The sequence below is a fragment of the Rhopilema esculentum genome, chromosome 20 (assembly GCF_057945365.1).
Source record: "Rhopilema esculentum isolate cy_ngs chromosome 20, ASM5794536v1, whole genome shotgun sequence".
NCBI lineage: Eukaryota > Metazoa > Cnidaria > Scyphozoa > Rhizostomeae > Rhizostomatidae > Rhopilema > Rhopilema esculentum.
In genome coordinates this window covers 11,626,931-11,643,731 of record NC_142834.1, presented here as the reverse complement: position 1 = coordinate 11,643,731, position 16,801 = coordinate 11,626,931, and the positions used below count along the sequence as shown (strand labels likewise).

General features: G+C 35.9%; 1 protein-coding gene across 1 annotated transcript; it reads right to left on the bottom strand.

Moving 5' to 3' along the window:
* Window positions 1-790: 790 nt before the first annotated feature.
* LOC135687142 (small ribosomal subunit protein mS29) lies at window positions 791-16,790 on the bottom strand. Its single transcript, XM_065203634.2, has 14 exons — window positions 16,685-16,790; window positions 16,553-16,590; window positions 13,690-13,770; window positions 13,028-13,129; window positions 12,534-12,642; window positions 11,752-11,844; window positions 11,501-11,631; window positions 10,436-10,516; window positions 9,683-9,753; window positions 9,254-9,332; window positions 8,617-8,682; window positions 7,942-8,034; window positions 6,419-6,527; window positions 791-3,113 (listed from the first exon to the last, which is right to left on the bottom strand). The coding sequence occupies exons 1-14, from the start codon at window positions 16,728-16,730 to the stop codon at window positions 3,028-3,030; spliced, it is 1,185 nt and encodes a 394-aa protein (XP_065059706.2). The 5' UTR covers window positions 16,731-16,790; the 3' UTR covers window positions 791-3,027.
* Between the last annotated feature and the right edge of the window lie 11 nt (window positions 16,791-16,801).

Genomic DNA, 16,801 nt, shown 5'->3' with positions numbered 1-16,801 from the left:
ATGTAAATCTTTGAAAAATTAACTTAGCAACAGGTAGCAAGAAAAAATTTTTCATCACAACTTGCTTGCCAGCGGCGAACCAGCGGTGGAAAGTTGGTTAACTTGCTAGAAATCCACGATGGTTTATCGCATACTAAAATGATTTGGCGCCTCACCAACAGCCCAACATCATCATGATTTTAATTCCATGTAAAGCCAGAGTCATTAAAAATGTTTATGCTACCTCCAGACAATCTGCTCATGCATTAAAAAACCTTCTCCAGAAAAGAAAAAAAGGAGGGGTTTTTCATGTTCTGTTCAAAGCCCTCCCCCTCCCCCTCCCCCCGGTAACTTCGTCTCTGCATGATGAATACAAAGCATTTGCTCCATTTTGAGCTAAATTTTAAACATTTTAAATCCTGATGAATGCCGAGAAGAAAAAAGTTCTCAAAAATGGGGCCAAGATCTGCAATGAATAATGCAGACTACTGAATATGCAAGTGACTTGCTGTGAGTTATAGACATTCCAAAAGAAAAAGAAAATTCAAAATAATTGTTTTGCTACTAAGCAAAAACAATTGTAAAACAGTTTCGATTTGAAAAAAGGTTGAACTTGGCATAAAACTTTACACACAAATAACAAAAAAACTCTTCAACTCCCAAAATTCATAATAACCAACTTTAGTCTTTTACCTTCTGTAGCAAAATTATGTAAAGTATACCAAATTCATGGCATTGAACCTTTCATATAAGACTCCAAATATTAATGTCGTGATATTTAAATTAAGAACTCTTGAGAAACAACAAGCGCTGAAGCAAGGCTGGAAATTGTCTAAACGTTAAGAAAAGCGATTAACTAATATCAACCTTTATTTCTTCTAAAGAGAATAAGTATAAGTAAGAATAAGTATGTATTGAATGAACTTTCATCTTGTCGTTACAGTCTTCTACTTGCAGCATGTCAACTGCCCCATCGATAAAAAGGCGAGAGAAAGCAGGATCTGTTAAAGCGGGGATTTCAGTGACATTGAGAACAAGTTTGCCCCCTGTTGGAAAGCTCGGCCCCTTGGTTGGAGAATCTCTGGTGCCAACACACATGTTCATGTAAAGGCGACTTTCTATAAAATATCTGCTTTGAAGGAAAACTTGGATTAGAACGATACAGTTCTAAAATCTGCACATATGGTAAACTTTAAACAAATTTATCCATCGGATTTAGGTGAATGGAAGATAGATAAACCAGTCATTTGCACAAGACGGAAACCGAAATCTGTTCCGGAAAAAACTTGTCAGGACAAGGCCTATTAAAAGAGGAATTATTTTCTCAGCAATAGGTGATAATATCTAAGTCAATAATTGCGATATATCATAATTTGTTTGTATTAACTTGTTTAATTTATTGCGCCCATAAACTATTAAACACAGACATCTCTTACATAATATTTGCCTTAACACAAATATGGCGCCAATGCACTGTAGCATGCAATAGGTAGATGCGCATGCGTGAAAGACATTATCGAGAATGCTTACGTCATTTGATGAAGCTCTGTTGCGAAAAAATGGAAAAAGAACAAGTAAGTCATCAAAATGTTGCGACCTCATTGTTTATCAAACTCTTTAACTAGGCATTCCAGTTAGCGGGACTGGTCAACACAAAGCAACACAAGAATATTAAGGTTGTTTCAATCAACTTTACACCTCTCCACAAAAATTTTTCCTTCTTTTCGATGCCAACCTTTCACGCTATTTCAGACATTCACTAAATGAGCTGATATACTTTGTTGTGTTTCGAAGATATAAATTCCTCAGTTCCATGCAAGTGTTTCTCGTCAGTTAACAGAATCAAACACCTCGGCAGCTGACTTATCCAAAATCGTGTTGCGGAGGTACTGCGCTCCACCTCCGTAGGTGCAAATCCGCACAAGGAATCCCAGCATTGCATCTTCGAATCATCTACGTCAAGGAAGATTAAACAGTTTCTGTCAATAGTGGCAGAACTGAACACAAGGCGCGGCCACATGACAGAAATTTTTAATGGGCTACATGACAAAAAAGAGAACATGAAAGTCAATCACACCTGTTGATACAACAAAAGTGATTTATGTTGCCTAATTACTGACTCTGCTCCCTCGAATATCTTATCCAGCTTGTTCCTTCCTTCAAATAAACAAAGTAGAGTCTTGCCTTTGCAAGGCCATGAGAAACTTTCAACCAAACTTGATTCAACTGAAACTAATAAATAGCACATAAACGTCTACCCTTTCAAAAATATTTGACTCCTTAAATTTTTCCGCGATTTGGAAGAAGCTCTGGCTAGTTCAACACGTTCAAGCCATTAAGCATCACTCTGACCAACAATTTGGGTCGAAGCCAGGTCAAGCTAATAGGTCATGTCAAAGTTGTGTTGGGAATACACTGTCAGCACAAATGCTCAAAAAACTGTACAGCAACCGAATGAAAACTTTCCAAACAACCACGATTGGATAGTAGGCGTGTTATTGTCAGCTACTTGAATGATCATGGAATTTACCCGAAACCCAATACTGCTCTTCAAACTTGGTTTAACCCCTATACCATAGTCTATCAACATACTATCAAAGAATAAACCAATTTTTCCACAGAACACTTGAAAACTCATCTCCTAGTCGAGAGAAGTCAACTGGCCTAAATCTGATTACAACGCTTGTGGTATTTGGTTTTCTAGCATACAAATGGCTGACGACCAATTTATTAAAGTTTTAAATTGATTTTATAAAAGAAAAGATTGATGAACCTTGCAAATCTACGAAAGGGAATCTTGTTCTATTACAGTTAACGGAAAATTTATTCCAAAATTCCGAGCTTGATTTCAGCGTCAAACATCAAACCAAACAAGTGTGTCCCAAAGAGGTGTCTATACACAACTTAGAATATACATTACATTTCTTGTACATAAATGTCATCTGTGACACTGTACCAAGGTGTTTCTCAATCTAGAATTCTGTGATATACATTTGTCAGGTAATTGATTTCCTGTCACCTGTCACTTGGGCACTTGACTGGCACCTATCAGTGTCCCTTGACAAGCCGTACAACCTCGGTTGGGTTACCGTCTGTCAGGAACCGTATCTCAGCCTGAAGTTCACCAGTGATCTCTGTTGAGGAAAAAACTTGAGAATAAATTAGGCTATCAACGCAACTGTGACAAGCATATAACAAAATCATAATAAATGCAATAAATAACTTCTTTGGAGAGGAGATCTAGCAATGCATTGAGCTTTCTATGGACTATTTCCAATATATTGAAAGATTATCATGAAAAGCCAAAATATTACATAATATTATATGATATTTAACGTGTACATAGCTAGAGATCTAACGATACTCTGGACATCCTCTGGAGATGCAATCTCAAGCCAACATGCCACAATGTCCTCTTTTTACTTGAAATAACAGGTGGGAAAACTTGATATAAAACTTGATACTTTAAACAAATTCTGAAGTATCTATAAAATGATGCTGGATTAAGATATTTTTTTCTGACTGACGAGAGGGCTCAACGCTGAATCACCTTTTTAATCACCTTCAACAAAAATCGATTTTCAAATTTTCATACATTGGCCAACATTATCAGCAACGAATAAAAAAATTTCTAAGGGAACAGATCAATGAATGAGGATGACTTTCCAAGTAGGAGCCAGTCATAGCTTGGGTGTGGATTTGGCTTTCTTTTCTTTTGAGAATGACCTGGCAGACACCCAAATGCAACTATTTAGAGCAGAGGAAACAAATGCATAGATTCGAAATCCTGGTCCAAGCGCAAGGGGATACACTGTGCTTTGAAGTAAAATAACTTGTGGTAGCGGTAAAATAATTAGTAGATAATGCTGCCAGATAAGAAGGAAGGTCAGACAAATCTTCTAGGCTAGTCTAGAAATTGATTATATATCTCTCCTTAAAAGGTTGCATATAACTTAGTGCTCTAGCAATCCTCGGGCCCTGTTTTAAGATAGCCTCGAAAATCCTACCCACCATACTCAGTTCTTAAAATCTTAAAAATTCTTCTAAAGAATATCGAGCAGTTGAAGTGATTTTCGTTCTTTACAAGGCAATATTCCCAGGAACGTCACCAATTTTATTGCTAGATTTAATCCTTTTTTATATATTGACCCATGACATTAATTAACATAAACATGGGGATCTGAAATAAGTTCTGAATATACTAACGTCAATTTGCAACCTTCTCACTCAATCCTTCTCTTTCGGTCAACAATGTTGGATTACTACAAGTCACTACGTAATGAAACATGTTTTTCAAGTGACATATGTACATCATCACCTTAGCTATCAAAATTGTTCTATGGAAGCATGAAAGCAAATTGTTAGTTAGCTTAAAAGAAATGAAAAACATAAAGACGAGCTACAGTCAATTGGTTTTTCAGACTAACGTCAGCGTTAGAGCAATTTCTAAAGCCCCAGAGTTCAGAGGGACCCCGAAAGGCCCCCGAAGAGCAATAACTTGATGACGTAGAGACTCACGAGGAAAAGTCCTTAGAGTTTAAGGAGACTGCATTTCATACAAATCTAAAGGTTTTGATTTTCTTCACTAATCATTCACATTCAATGTAAGTCAAATGAAAATAGGTAAATTCCCGTCAGAAATGGTAGAAGCATCTTTGGAAGCACTGATTCTTAAAAAAATGCGTTCCAAACATGCTAGTTTTTGCAGCTTTCTTACAAGCACTTTTTGAAAATTAAGTGCGACCACCTTGAAACATGTCGGCAGTTTATGCTTCCAGATTCTGAATCAACTGACAATTCTTTCCTTAAAACGCCACTGGTTTTAAAGCCACGAGATCCCTTCTAATCGTTGAACACAGAATCTTAACAAGTCCACTAGCTGCTTATTTGAGAACGGTGACAATGCCTCAAGGGCTCGGCACAATTCATAGAAAACCAACTTCGGAGTCTCCATATAATGCATAAATGTTGGCTTAATGTTGGCGTTACTGCTTGCATACCATCTACCAAAGTACAAAATATTGCTACCTTGTTTAAGCTGCTGATGAAAAAATGTTTCGTGAATACTGAATTAAGCTAATCAGCTATGAGGGCGTGCATTTGGAAATTTAGATGCAATTGATAACCAAGGAATTTGGTCCTTTGACACAGGGTCTGAAAATTTTCTTCTATTCCTTAATCATTTTTTTGAAAAAGCTACAACACAGCTTCTAATAGAAACAACTTCTGGATGAAGCTCATAAGGACTCTGATAAAGAGTGGTGAAAATAGAATTCAATATGGATTAGCCGTGGCGAGAAAAACGAAAGTCGGTGTCAAAAGAGAATAACTACGAAACTTAATTGTAGGTCAGCTCTGATAAGAGGGTAAAGCCTGGAAATTCTACCAACTACTATCTAGCAGAAGCCAAGCAATTTAATCACTTGTGACTACACAAGACAACTGATTATTAACGTGTCAGTATTGGTGAATCTCGCTCTAATTAATGAATACTTTGTTTCTGATTTCTAACAGATACATTTTGTCTAATCATATCCTTATTTATCCCCTTCCCAGCCACGCTTTCCACTCCTTCTATTTGATAAATACTCTCTTCTTTCAGCCCGTTGCCTGGCCCGCTTTATTTTTGAGCATCTTTTCTCTGTCATCTCTATCTCGATTCCTTTCTCCACAAACTGTTTCTTTCTCCCGCGGCTCTTACTATCCAGTTTCTATCTGTTCTCCTACATTTAACTCGGCAAGTTCATTTTTGCTCTGATGAAGCCCCGTATGCCGGGACGAAATATTAGCCATCACTGATTTGTGTGTTTGTTGTTTATTCTCGTCGCGTTGCGGTGTTTCTTATATACCACTATTTTATCGATTTTTCCCCACAAGATTTCCTCCGGAGGCCTCTCCTTTATTCGCACACTCAAAGTTCCTTCTACCTTTCGATTTATTCCCCCAGCTCACATCCTTGAGCTACTTTCACACACTGACCTCTACCTGTCCCTATTTACTCTCTTCATCAATCATTTTCTGCAACAACTTTATCTTTCCCTCTCACCAACCAAACTCCCTCCCTTCAGTTCTCACTTTTTCCACTGCGCATCTTTCGCACAGTTATCCCTAAACATCCCGTAAATCATCCTTTTGATACTTTTTCGGCTCCAAATTTACAAGCACACAGACATACTTTGGCCTAGACGCCTGCAATGCCAATTTCCTAACAATAAAGGAACACTTCCTCAAACATCATGGTTTGAAGTATTTGACAGTTTTCTGTGATAACGATCAATGCAAGATGAACGGCTTAAGGATATCAAGTCTATAAACATTAATCCTCCAGCTTTTAGAGATCTGAGGCGATGAGATAAATTTGCTAAAATGAATGACCCGATTGCATTCACAATTGTAAAAGGTCCCATTGAATCGTATTCAATTAGAATGAACGTCTTACCTTTATTGAATAGGAAATTCTGCTTCAGCAAGCAAAGATAGTTGTACAGCTCCTCCTCTGTGAAATTCTCCACTTGAACAGGAATGTGTTTACCAAGAAGAGACATTCCCTGTAATTAGATTCAACGTCTCACACTAAAGTTATTTAATAAAACATGAAATACAAGTTAATGTAATAATTAGCATGTACAATGCAGTCATATGTAACAAAATATAACATAATTTGTGTCAATAAAAGGATTAAATATCAAACATACTTTCGCTGATAATTTTCCCCTATAACAATACTGTAATTTCCGAACTGGGAGTACCTTGGCAAAGTTAGTATTTAATTTGATATATAACGAGTCAACACTAACATGATCAGTCGATTAAATGAAAAACCACCAAAATAACATGACATTGCAAAAACTTTATCAAATCAGTCAATGAATTTTTAAAAATTGCATTAAAAACAGCTATCTCGGCATAGACTTTTGGTTACATATGTTGAGACACAGATTATCCTTAAAGAGAGGTTTGTGAGACATCCGATATGGGTGTAATCGAAGCTGCACTGCTTTGAAGCAGCGTCTGATTTGCTGATCAAAATGAAATTGTGGTGTAGTTTCGAACACAGCATATTAATGAATTGACTTTTCAGCCTTGTCATTACACCGTGCAAGGCTACAAACTCGTTAACGTTTATCTCGTGAGTTTTAATCTCAGTTTCCTCCCACAGTTGATATCAGTCAAGCAACGTTCCTTTCTATACTGAAAAAGTCATCGACCAAATATTTTGATTTGCTATATCAAGCCTAATCAACAAGTGACAAGCAGTGGGGATAAAAATTAATACTTGATTGTCTCTAACACAGAAACGATCACGAAATCTTCTTTGTAATGAAGAAAACATGAAAATTGTAAGATCCACATGTAACCTCAAATAGCAGATACTCAGATACCCTGGCTAAACGAGAACTACTGCGCCTAATAATAAGCCGAGCTAATAACGGAGACCATGCGTCTGCAAACTTGCAGAAAAGTAAATGAATCAACAGTATCCACCATGTGACCTTTCGGTTTTCGTTAAAGCCTTGTACATCATTTAAATTATTAGGATGTACTTGACACACTGTAAATTCAGATGATACAATTGGAGTAAATATGGTGTAAGGTTTCAATATAATGTTGAATGCCAAAAAATGTTGAGTGTGGGGTCAATCTTTAAATAATCCATAACAGTCTTATAGAATAGTTGGCTTAGAAACGAAAAGAAATGAGAACTCCTCACTTATTATAAGTAGCTATCCTCCAAATAAGTGGAAACATTTAAGTGTCAATCGAATTCATTAAAAAGGAATTATGCAAAAATAGTTTTATATGTCAATGTAATATAAAAAGCTTTTGTCGTGTCAGTTTCCTATGTCTATAAGTTTTCACCTAGCATCCACCAGCCCTGTCACACCCCTTTGCACATGGAGAAGGCTTCCTTGTCAACCTAGTACAACTAGCGCGTTCTTGATAGAAACAACTCCGTCTTACCATTTTTCCAAGTTGGTCCTCTACTTCAAGTGAATGGACATAATGCTTGAAGTTGCTCGTCCGCGATAAAGCCACTGCGTAGCAGCCTGAAACCTAAATGAATAACTTCATTAGGAAATTTTTCTGGTTTCAACAACGATTCTATTGGCTACTATATGTTTCACAACGCCATCCGCCCCTCAAGCCTATTTATTTTCCAATACGTCTAAATAGGTCGATTCGTAAGGCGTTCAGTCTTGAAGTTACATAGACAAAACCTAGCAAATGTCATCGATAATAACGATCAGCAATAAAACTCATTGCTCAAAAAACAGTGCTAATATATATACATTAATAATATCATAAATAGAAATTCTAAATTATAATGTTGGATGTATGCAATTATCAAGCCTTAAAGACTCGTAACAATGAGCCATTGCGCTGCGCAAGGATCCCATAATGCATTTTCAGACAGTCTTAAATCAACTTTGGTTAATCCGTAGAAGTTGACCGCCATTGTTTGGATCCTCGCCTGGACAATTTGCCAAGCGCACAAAGGTTTATTGTTAGCAATGAATCTCTAAAATAAGCTATACCTTTAGAGCGACATCAAACGTAACAATATCAAAGCACGAAATTAGATGTTTATGCAAAACTTCTAAAGAAGACTGCAGGAGAATTAATCTATTTACTTACTAGTGAGCTGCCCGGCTCTAGAAGTCTCGTAAAATGTCTTATGAACGAAAGGTCTTGTGGGTTGATCTGTGGAAATGAAGTTGTATGAAAGCATATGATATTATGTTCGTGCAAAACGATATGTATTATTGTAGACAGAGCAAAAATATAATTATTATTGATTGCTTAAAATTTAACCTATATATCTTTGTTAACATTCAATAAATTGTAAAATGATTCAAATACATCCGATTACAGTAAACAGACGGTTCCAAGACAGAAATAAATCTACACGATTGCCAGTGCTAAGATATTCCGTAATTTAGTTTAGATTAAATCATATCAAAACTATTTGATACTGTCAAGTCTAAAACATGAAAACTAGGATAAATCCATCAAGTTTTTGTCTGGCGGAGGATAGGAAAATAACAAGTAGAAAAATCACAAAAAGATACATCAACCGAATTTAAATTACGTCACATCAAAAGAAGTGTCAGGATCTTGATATACTACGTGCGATGGTTTTAATTATCGATTACTCTGCAAAGGTGTGTAAAACGTGGCATATTAGTAGAGAATACGGGAAAATAACCGACCCGAGCGAGGCCGATAACAACGATTAAAACGAGGCAAAGGAAATATATCAAAAAAGTCTTACGAATTCATTATCTTTATTCCGGATCGATGACGTTGAAAACAAACCATTGAATTCGTCCACTGCATAGAGTACTTTAACACTGAAAAACAAATTAGTTTATGGTTTATTCACCCTTTTTTGTAGAAAGTGTCATTTAAATTAGCATATAATTTGGGCAAAAAGTAGCGATGTAGTCTCAACAAATGTGTGCAGTGGCCGGTTTCACTTAGGGCCTCTTTAAGTGGCATGAATGAAAATCTTGCGCTGTTCAATTCTGATGATGCTATGTTTTTCTTTTTAACTGGGAGTCTCGCAGCATTTCAATGTAATATACGCCTTCAAACAGTGCGAAAATTGAGTAAAACCAGGTAAACAGAGTATACTTGGGAAATGTAGGCGTTGGTGGCGATTAACGTAATCACGCATAAGGATAAGACTTAACGAACTTACTCCTTTGCCTGCTGTACTTCCTTTAGGACAATCCCGACAGCGTCTGTCGCAAAATTTGTTCTTCCCATGCCCTTGGAAACAGAATATCATTTTAAATAATACCCAGGAGTATTTATAATGCCTTTTTTACAAGGCAGGTAGTTGCTAAACATAACATTTCTGAATCATCAGATAAATTAACTCACAAACAGCATAAAAAAGCCAACTGTAATATCAGATATCACCATATTCATACTCTATCATTGTATGTTTTAGCCAAGGAAACTTTTTACATTGTTATATATGTATTTGGTGCATATAAACAGGAAGGTTCTAAGTTGCTACTCCAAGTTTCATGCTTGTTGCGATCACCAGGAAACTGTATAGAACATATGGTACCATACGGTATCGAGCACTTAATGACAGACTGGTAAACAGCGATTGTCATTACATTGTTACATAGAATAATTCTATATGCAGAAGCATTGTTTCATAAAACCTTCTCTTAAGGCACGGCTATGTTCATATGTGTTCGTTCACGTAGAGAAATTCTAAATGAAAACAGTACAATACAATGGCAACTTACTACTACATCCCAACTAACCTTTCCAATCAACCAAACTTTAACTAACTAACTCGGAAAATTTGGATTCTGATAAATGTGCTTTTAAAGAAGTATCATTACAAAAGATCTCATTAAAGCCCTGTTTGAAAATTGGAGCCTAAGATCTTTTAAAACCTAACACAGTTGCATTTTAGCTAGAAATTGATCACCTGTTCTACGACTCGTCCAATAGGAGTTCCAGCGGGTATTGCCTCTAACCTACCCCATTTGTATTCTTTGGAAGTTGTTATCTACGATGGAATAAGAATTGATCAAGAATCTGACAAACATTTTTTTGTGACTATAAGGTGTTTATCATTTTGCTGCAAGATATGGAATATTATAAAAATCATCACCACTCAACTACGATATCGTTTCAAAATTTGAAGGATTAATAACAAATCTAGAGTAGAATCACTTCTAACAGACCTAACAATAACGTACGCCAATGAGCAATCCTGTTTCTCTTGCCAAGGCCTTGTAAAAGGTTAAAGCAACCCCCACCCCCCCAAAACAACGGCCATTGTCACCGAACAGGCATTAGCGAATGTCCAATAAGTGTCCACTAGATAGAAAATTTTTTGTCATTTTCTCAATTTTAAGAGTTTTCGCTGCTTTAATGTCGTTAGATTAAGTCAGTTACTATATTTATCCAATTCAAGTTGTTCCAAATCCTATTGGGCTATAATGGGTGTTTAGATTTTGAGCCCCCATTCCTTAGATCAATCTTTAAATTTCTGCTATCAAAACGCTTAGCAAAACTGTGAATAAGGGATGGGGTAGATGTTGGACTATACAGGCATGCGACCTGGTAGGTTTTCTGGGAGTTTGTCTCAAGAGTTGTGTCCAAGATTGTAGCCCCGTGGAGATGAACTAACTTTGTCTCTCTTTGTTTATCATATGAAGATTCCTTGGCGATCGTGCATCACATGTACAAATGTTTCGTGTTCACAAGTCAGATTCATTTTGCAACTTCTTCATGAAGTTAATAAGTAGCATTTAAGAGGTTAAGGTAAATCAAATAAAAATGACATTTTCAATACCTCAGAACTTAACAATATTGCTAGTATTATAACTCCCCTCAAATGCTCCATTATTGCAACTTTGATGTCTCTTCGTCTTATCAAAATAATGGCTACATTATTGCATCTATTTATAACATTAAAACACTATAACATAATTGAATAAAGTTAGGAATGACCAGAAAAAGTAGCGGAAAGAAAATCAATACATACTGTTTCAAGAAATGACTGATTCACAGTTTTGAAAGCTTTTAGCCATATACTGCTGTCAGCTGGTTGATCAATTCTTCCGTTTTTCCATGATGACGGTTCTGTCTCTGATTTACTTTGTGTGAACGAGTACACTAAAAAAATTATGAAAACAGCAAACTAAATATATGCTTTATTCTGCTTTGAAAATCTCGAATTTATAATTTGAAAAATAACAGTAAATGTTTAGGAAAAAAACAAAAAGACCAAGATACCTGAGGGGAGATGCAGTATGAGCCATTTCATATGTGCACACATGTGTATCAAATGACACAGCCCTATGCTTTTACCAGTTCCATCATCGCCATCTACAGATTTGTTAAGGCTATGAAAACGTTTGCTTTGCTAAAACACATAGATAGCTTTGTCTTAAAGACATAAAAAGTCATATGTCATAATAATAATGCCATACAGACATAATGGCCAAATTGTATGGCAAGATTATGAGATTAAAAATTCTTCTTTTATAATATCCTTTAATTTCCAAATTAATGTAACACAAAGAATCACATGATAAGGTGCATGAATTAGAAAACGTAAGGCAACGAAACCATAAAGTCGTACAGTGTGTTCTTCTGTACATACTAACAAAATGCCAAATAAATCAATAGAGCTTAATATATCCTAGATAGCTTAAAGAAAGGAGACAAAAAAGGGAAATTATTGGACAAAATAGCATTCTCAAACCTTTTTGGCTGGTACTGGAACACCTCAGATCGATTTAATTTTATAAAAAGTTTACATTTGTTTGGCCCTTTTAGTTCATAAAGCTACACGCTAGCTTGAATCTGTAAAAGTTAATTGACTGAGTGAGTTTTCAAGGACATGAAACATAGAGCTGTAAGGCTACAGAAGCTACAAGGCTGATGCATGCTTCCTTGAGGATGACATGAAATTTTTTAACCTTAAATAAATTTGACTATAAATCAGGAAACAGTAAAGACTTGCTCAATAAGAGCTTTACTTGCTAAGAAACTGACTGCAATGAAAAGGATACAGAAAACGAAGCGTGGGGGTGTGTCTCCATCTTTGAGATTCTTGACATTCTGAAGGACCTCCAGGATTGGCTTTCTTATCAGCATATGATAATCAGTGAAATCAACTTGCTAAAATTTTGATATAGAATGTACATTAATAGCAAAATGTCAACAAACTACCTGTTGAACCTCTTTAAAGTTGTCACAGTTCCTATGTGTCTATCTTTATATATCGTACAATATATATATCATATATCATCTCTACAACCTGTAGCTAACATATTTGTACGGCAGATAAACTTACACTCACTTTGGCAAATTGAGATGCAATCACTTATAAACCAGTAAACAGAATAGTATGTACTTTGTTCTAATAATTGTCAGATTCCATTAATGACTATTCAATTGGAGCCTCACTTGTTGATATTCTATTTGCTTTACTCTAACATTGCTAAACAATGTTAAGGCTGAAAAATGAAATCTTTAACAAAAGAAGAACACATAATTTCCATACCCTGTTTGTTCTTCTTGTAGGAAAGCCATGAGTGAATATTGTCTTCATGTCTTTAACACTTATACGGTAAACTTTTGATACATCATTTTCATTTTGATCAATCTAGTAAAAAGTCCCGATAACATGAACAAATCCTCCCCCTTTGGTGTAGCAATGTGATTTGAAACTCAAAGAGCAACATTTAAAAACTTTACTATGGAAAAACAAAATGGTTGCTTTATTTTGTTTTGTTATAATTCTCGCCATTTTCAACCTACTACACATCAATTATATTTGTCTAGAGTTTTCTTTCTTTCATTTATTTGCTAGTACCTTTTGCATTCATTACAATGAGTTTACTAAGTGATGAATATTTAAATTTCTCTCATTCAACTGGCCCTTGTAATAAAGGGCCAAGGAAAAGATCCATCTGAGCAAAATAGCATGATTATTTGTATCCTCAAGCTTGTAAACAGTGAACAATTAAACTAGGCCTAGATTTTATTGGATACACAATTTTACTATATAAAACAATTAAGGTTAAAATAAAATCTTGGTCTTACAAGATTATTGTTTACAAGGTTTATGAATACCATAAAACATATCTTGATATTGTGATTGTTTAGGGAAAGTTACATTTTTCAGGTCAGACCTTTGTTTAGTTACAGAATAAGCTGACTTACTGGATCTGATGCTGTATACAGTCCCAAGTTCTGAAGATTCTTTATCTTCTCTTTAAATGATGTTTTGAATCTGTGGCAAAACTGTCATGAAGAACAATATTTTGGATTTAAAAAAATCAGCAACACTATTCATATCGTGAAAACAATTAAAAGATTTTCGGAAAAAGGATGCCAACAAAAGGTAGGCATAGTAGTCATAAAGTTATTGTTGTGCTCTGAAATTTAAATTTGCCCCTCTAGAGCCAGTCTGGGCATGTGTATTGAGGCCATCATATGACTTGAAGAGCATGGTGATTGGCTAATTTAGCTTGTTTTTGGGCAATCAATATTCCTGCCCTCCCATGAGCAACAACAACTTATTTTGATAAACACAACTCTCAGTCAGAAAAAAGAACAAAATAGGACACAGTACTGCTCTCTAAACATAGTTTGCTTCAAATGGTTGATCCAGCAGAAATCAGTCATTGTTGTTTGTTCCATATTTTAATGGACAAACTAAAGGAAATTATCAATAAAACTGGATAGGCACAGTCTTACAGTTTTGTTAGACCAAAGAGTAACTGCAACAGCTAGGCCCAAACAGACCAGAGCTACTGCTAACATAACAGTTCAGCAGTGGCGTAGCGTGAGCGCAGAACTTAGGCATGCGGTAACATAAAATATACGGCTATGTTGAATAAATGTAATGGTAATTTCAGTTTCTAAAAAATACAAGCGGTAATTAATGATAATCGTGATAGCAAATTTTGATTTTCAAAGTAACAAATCATTTGTACTCTAATTCTAATCAATCAAGGTGTCTATTCTTAGCATCAGAGGCTCCGACAGAGGTTGGAAAGTGAAGGGGGGCCAAGGGAAAAATTATCACCCATGCGAAAGTTTATGAAAAAAGCTCAATTGTTTAGCAAGACTTTTCAGAATAACTCCTAGTTCTAAAACTGCTTCGCAAAAGATTTTATTCTTATTCATATTTTTCAAGAAAAGGCATCACCTAATGCCCACCTAATGTAAGAATTTTTTATGCTATAACGAAGCTGGGGATTCCCGCAAGAAGGAGCTCTCCACATTGCGAAATTGTTAACACACTGCAGAGCCTAAGCGAACAGGAGCAACAGTTTCTGCTCATTTTTTACTCTCATAGTTAACTAAGATGAAAATAGTGAGCTGTGAGAGTTGTTAGAATTGAAGATGCTTCCATGTGTAAAGTTTCAGAAAGTTAGTCCCGGCAAATCATCATGTATTTGGCAAGGCTTGCGCTCAGGTCTACCGCATGCCCTGGTCCGTAAATTCTGACTATACTGGCGAGCCTTTTGACTTGAATTACGGAATGCGGATCATGACAAATAGACTCTGACCCCACTTTGACGAAACTTTTTCTCTTTTCAACAGTCACAAAGTAAAGAAAGGAAAATAATTGGATTTGAAATGATGTATCACGCAAAGAGTATTCGCAAAAAGCAGCTTATAGGTAGAAAAATGTTGTGGATTATCAAATATTTGGGAAGGCTTGCGCTCAGGCCGACCGCAAGCTCCAGTCCGGAAAATTCTCACTTCTCTCAGAAGCTTCTCTCGGGTTGCACTGAAGCTGCACTGGAGCATCACATGTTTCTCTTATTTTGGACAGACAAAAAAAGTGATGTGGAGGGGCTTCAGTTTTTCAGATTTTTCGAATTTCATAATTTTTAGCGATCTGTTTACTTGGAAAAATTGCCAATTGGGGCCAATTGGCCTGTTGGCGCTAGAGTTCACCGCATGCTGCTCATGACAAGAAAGAGAAGCCGTTTATTGCGGAAATTGTTATGCATTGAAAGTGTTGCAAGAATTTTAGAATTTGTCTATAAATTTTTACGCTTGCGCCGCAAGCGTAGCATACATAGACGCTACGCCACTGCAGTTCAGACAAAATTCAGGCAGAGCCTCTTTATTTTCTAAAGAAGGATGGTTATCATGATGCTACTAGCCTTGAAATGTTTGCTGTTTTGTTTTGTGAACAAAAAGAGTTCTAGATAGGACTTTTGCCATAAACATCAAATCTTATGATGAAATAAGCAATCAAGTTAGAACAAAAAGCAGAAATCAATAAAGGACAAAATGTCTTGTTTACGAATTTTTTATGACAAATATGGAATTTTGTCACTTCATATAGATTTTATGAAAAGCAGTCTTGATGGTTTTAATTTAATTTGAAAAGTAAAATGTGGTTCTTTGTGAATCTCTGGATTTGCTAACATTCATTTGTTAAGCTTGAATTTCACATTAATTGTTTCATCATCTCCTTGTGTATACATGCTAAATTGATGTTTCCCAACGGTGAGTTACCTTTTTTCCAACTTATTATGACTAATTGTTCTACTGTAGTTTTTACAAGATTTGAGTGTCAAGGGAGAAACTTTGAGTTCACGAACATATACATTAATGAGATATCTGTAGTTGACCTAAACCCAGGTATAAATTATAACAAAAACAAGTTTAACGACATGTTTTAAATTTCAATTATAAAGCATATGAATTATTTCATATATATCAGCTGTACATTTTGGCAAGAGAGAGCTAGTAACATGAGGAAGAACCCTCACTAGAATAACCATGGGGGTCTGGCATAGTATATAACTAACAAGGGGCCCCACTCGATCGAGTGGTTCTTGATTGACCTTTTGCCCCACCAGCCATTTCTACCACATCACGAGCTGCCACTTGAAATCACACAACACGATTGCAAAGCTGAATCTTTTACAAAGCCGAGCTTTTGATTCTAAAGATCTTGTACCTCAAAACTAAGACCATGGCATTTCAAACTACATAAGTTGGTACCCTACGGGGTCGGCAAATGCAGTGCACAAAAAATATTCAAAAACTTTATTACCTTTGTCGGATTTCTAGCGGAAAGGAAGCAAGCTGCATCTATAACAGAATGAATAATCATGTCATATCCTTCTATCAACTGTGTAAATGGAAGCAAAAAAATAAAGAATAGAAATGGCAAAGTAATAAAAACCTCTGATTTTCCAAATAGTACGTCTTGTTGTAGCCATTTTGAGCATGCAGCAAGAAGAACTTATGCAAACGCCTCTTTTTGGTACGAGCTTCCAAAACAACAACAACTTTATTAGAC

What these genes read in the sequence shown, in the direction of transcription:
- LOC135687142 (XM_065203634.2), bottom strand. Translation starts at nt 16,730, where the DNA reads ATGCTCAAAATGGCTACAACAAGACGTACTATTTGGAAAATCAGAG. An exon ending in TTGGACGAGTCGTAGAACAG is followed by an intron (nt 9,754 to 10,435) that starts GTGATCAATTTC and finishes TCTGTTTCCAAG; the next exon opens with GGCATGGGAAGAACAAATTT. An exon ending in AGGACCAACTTGGAAAAATG is followed by an intron (nt 6,528 to 7,941) that starts GTAAGACGGAGT and finishes ATCTAATTACAG; the next exon opens with GGAATGTCTCTTCTTGGTAA.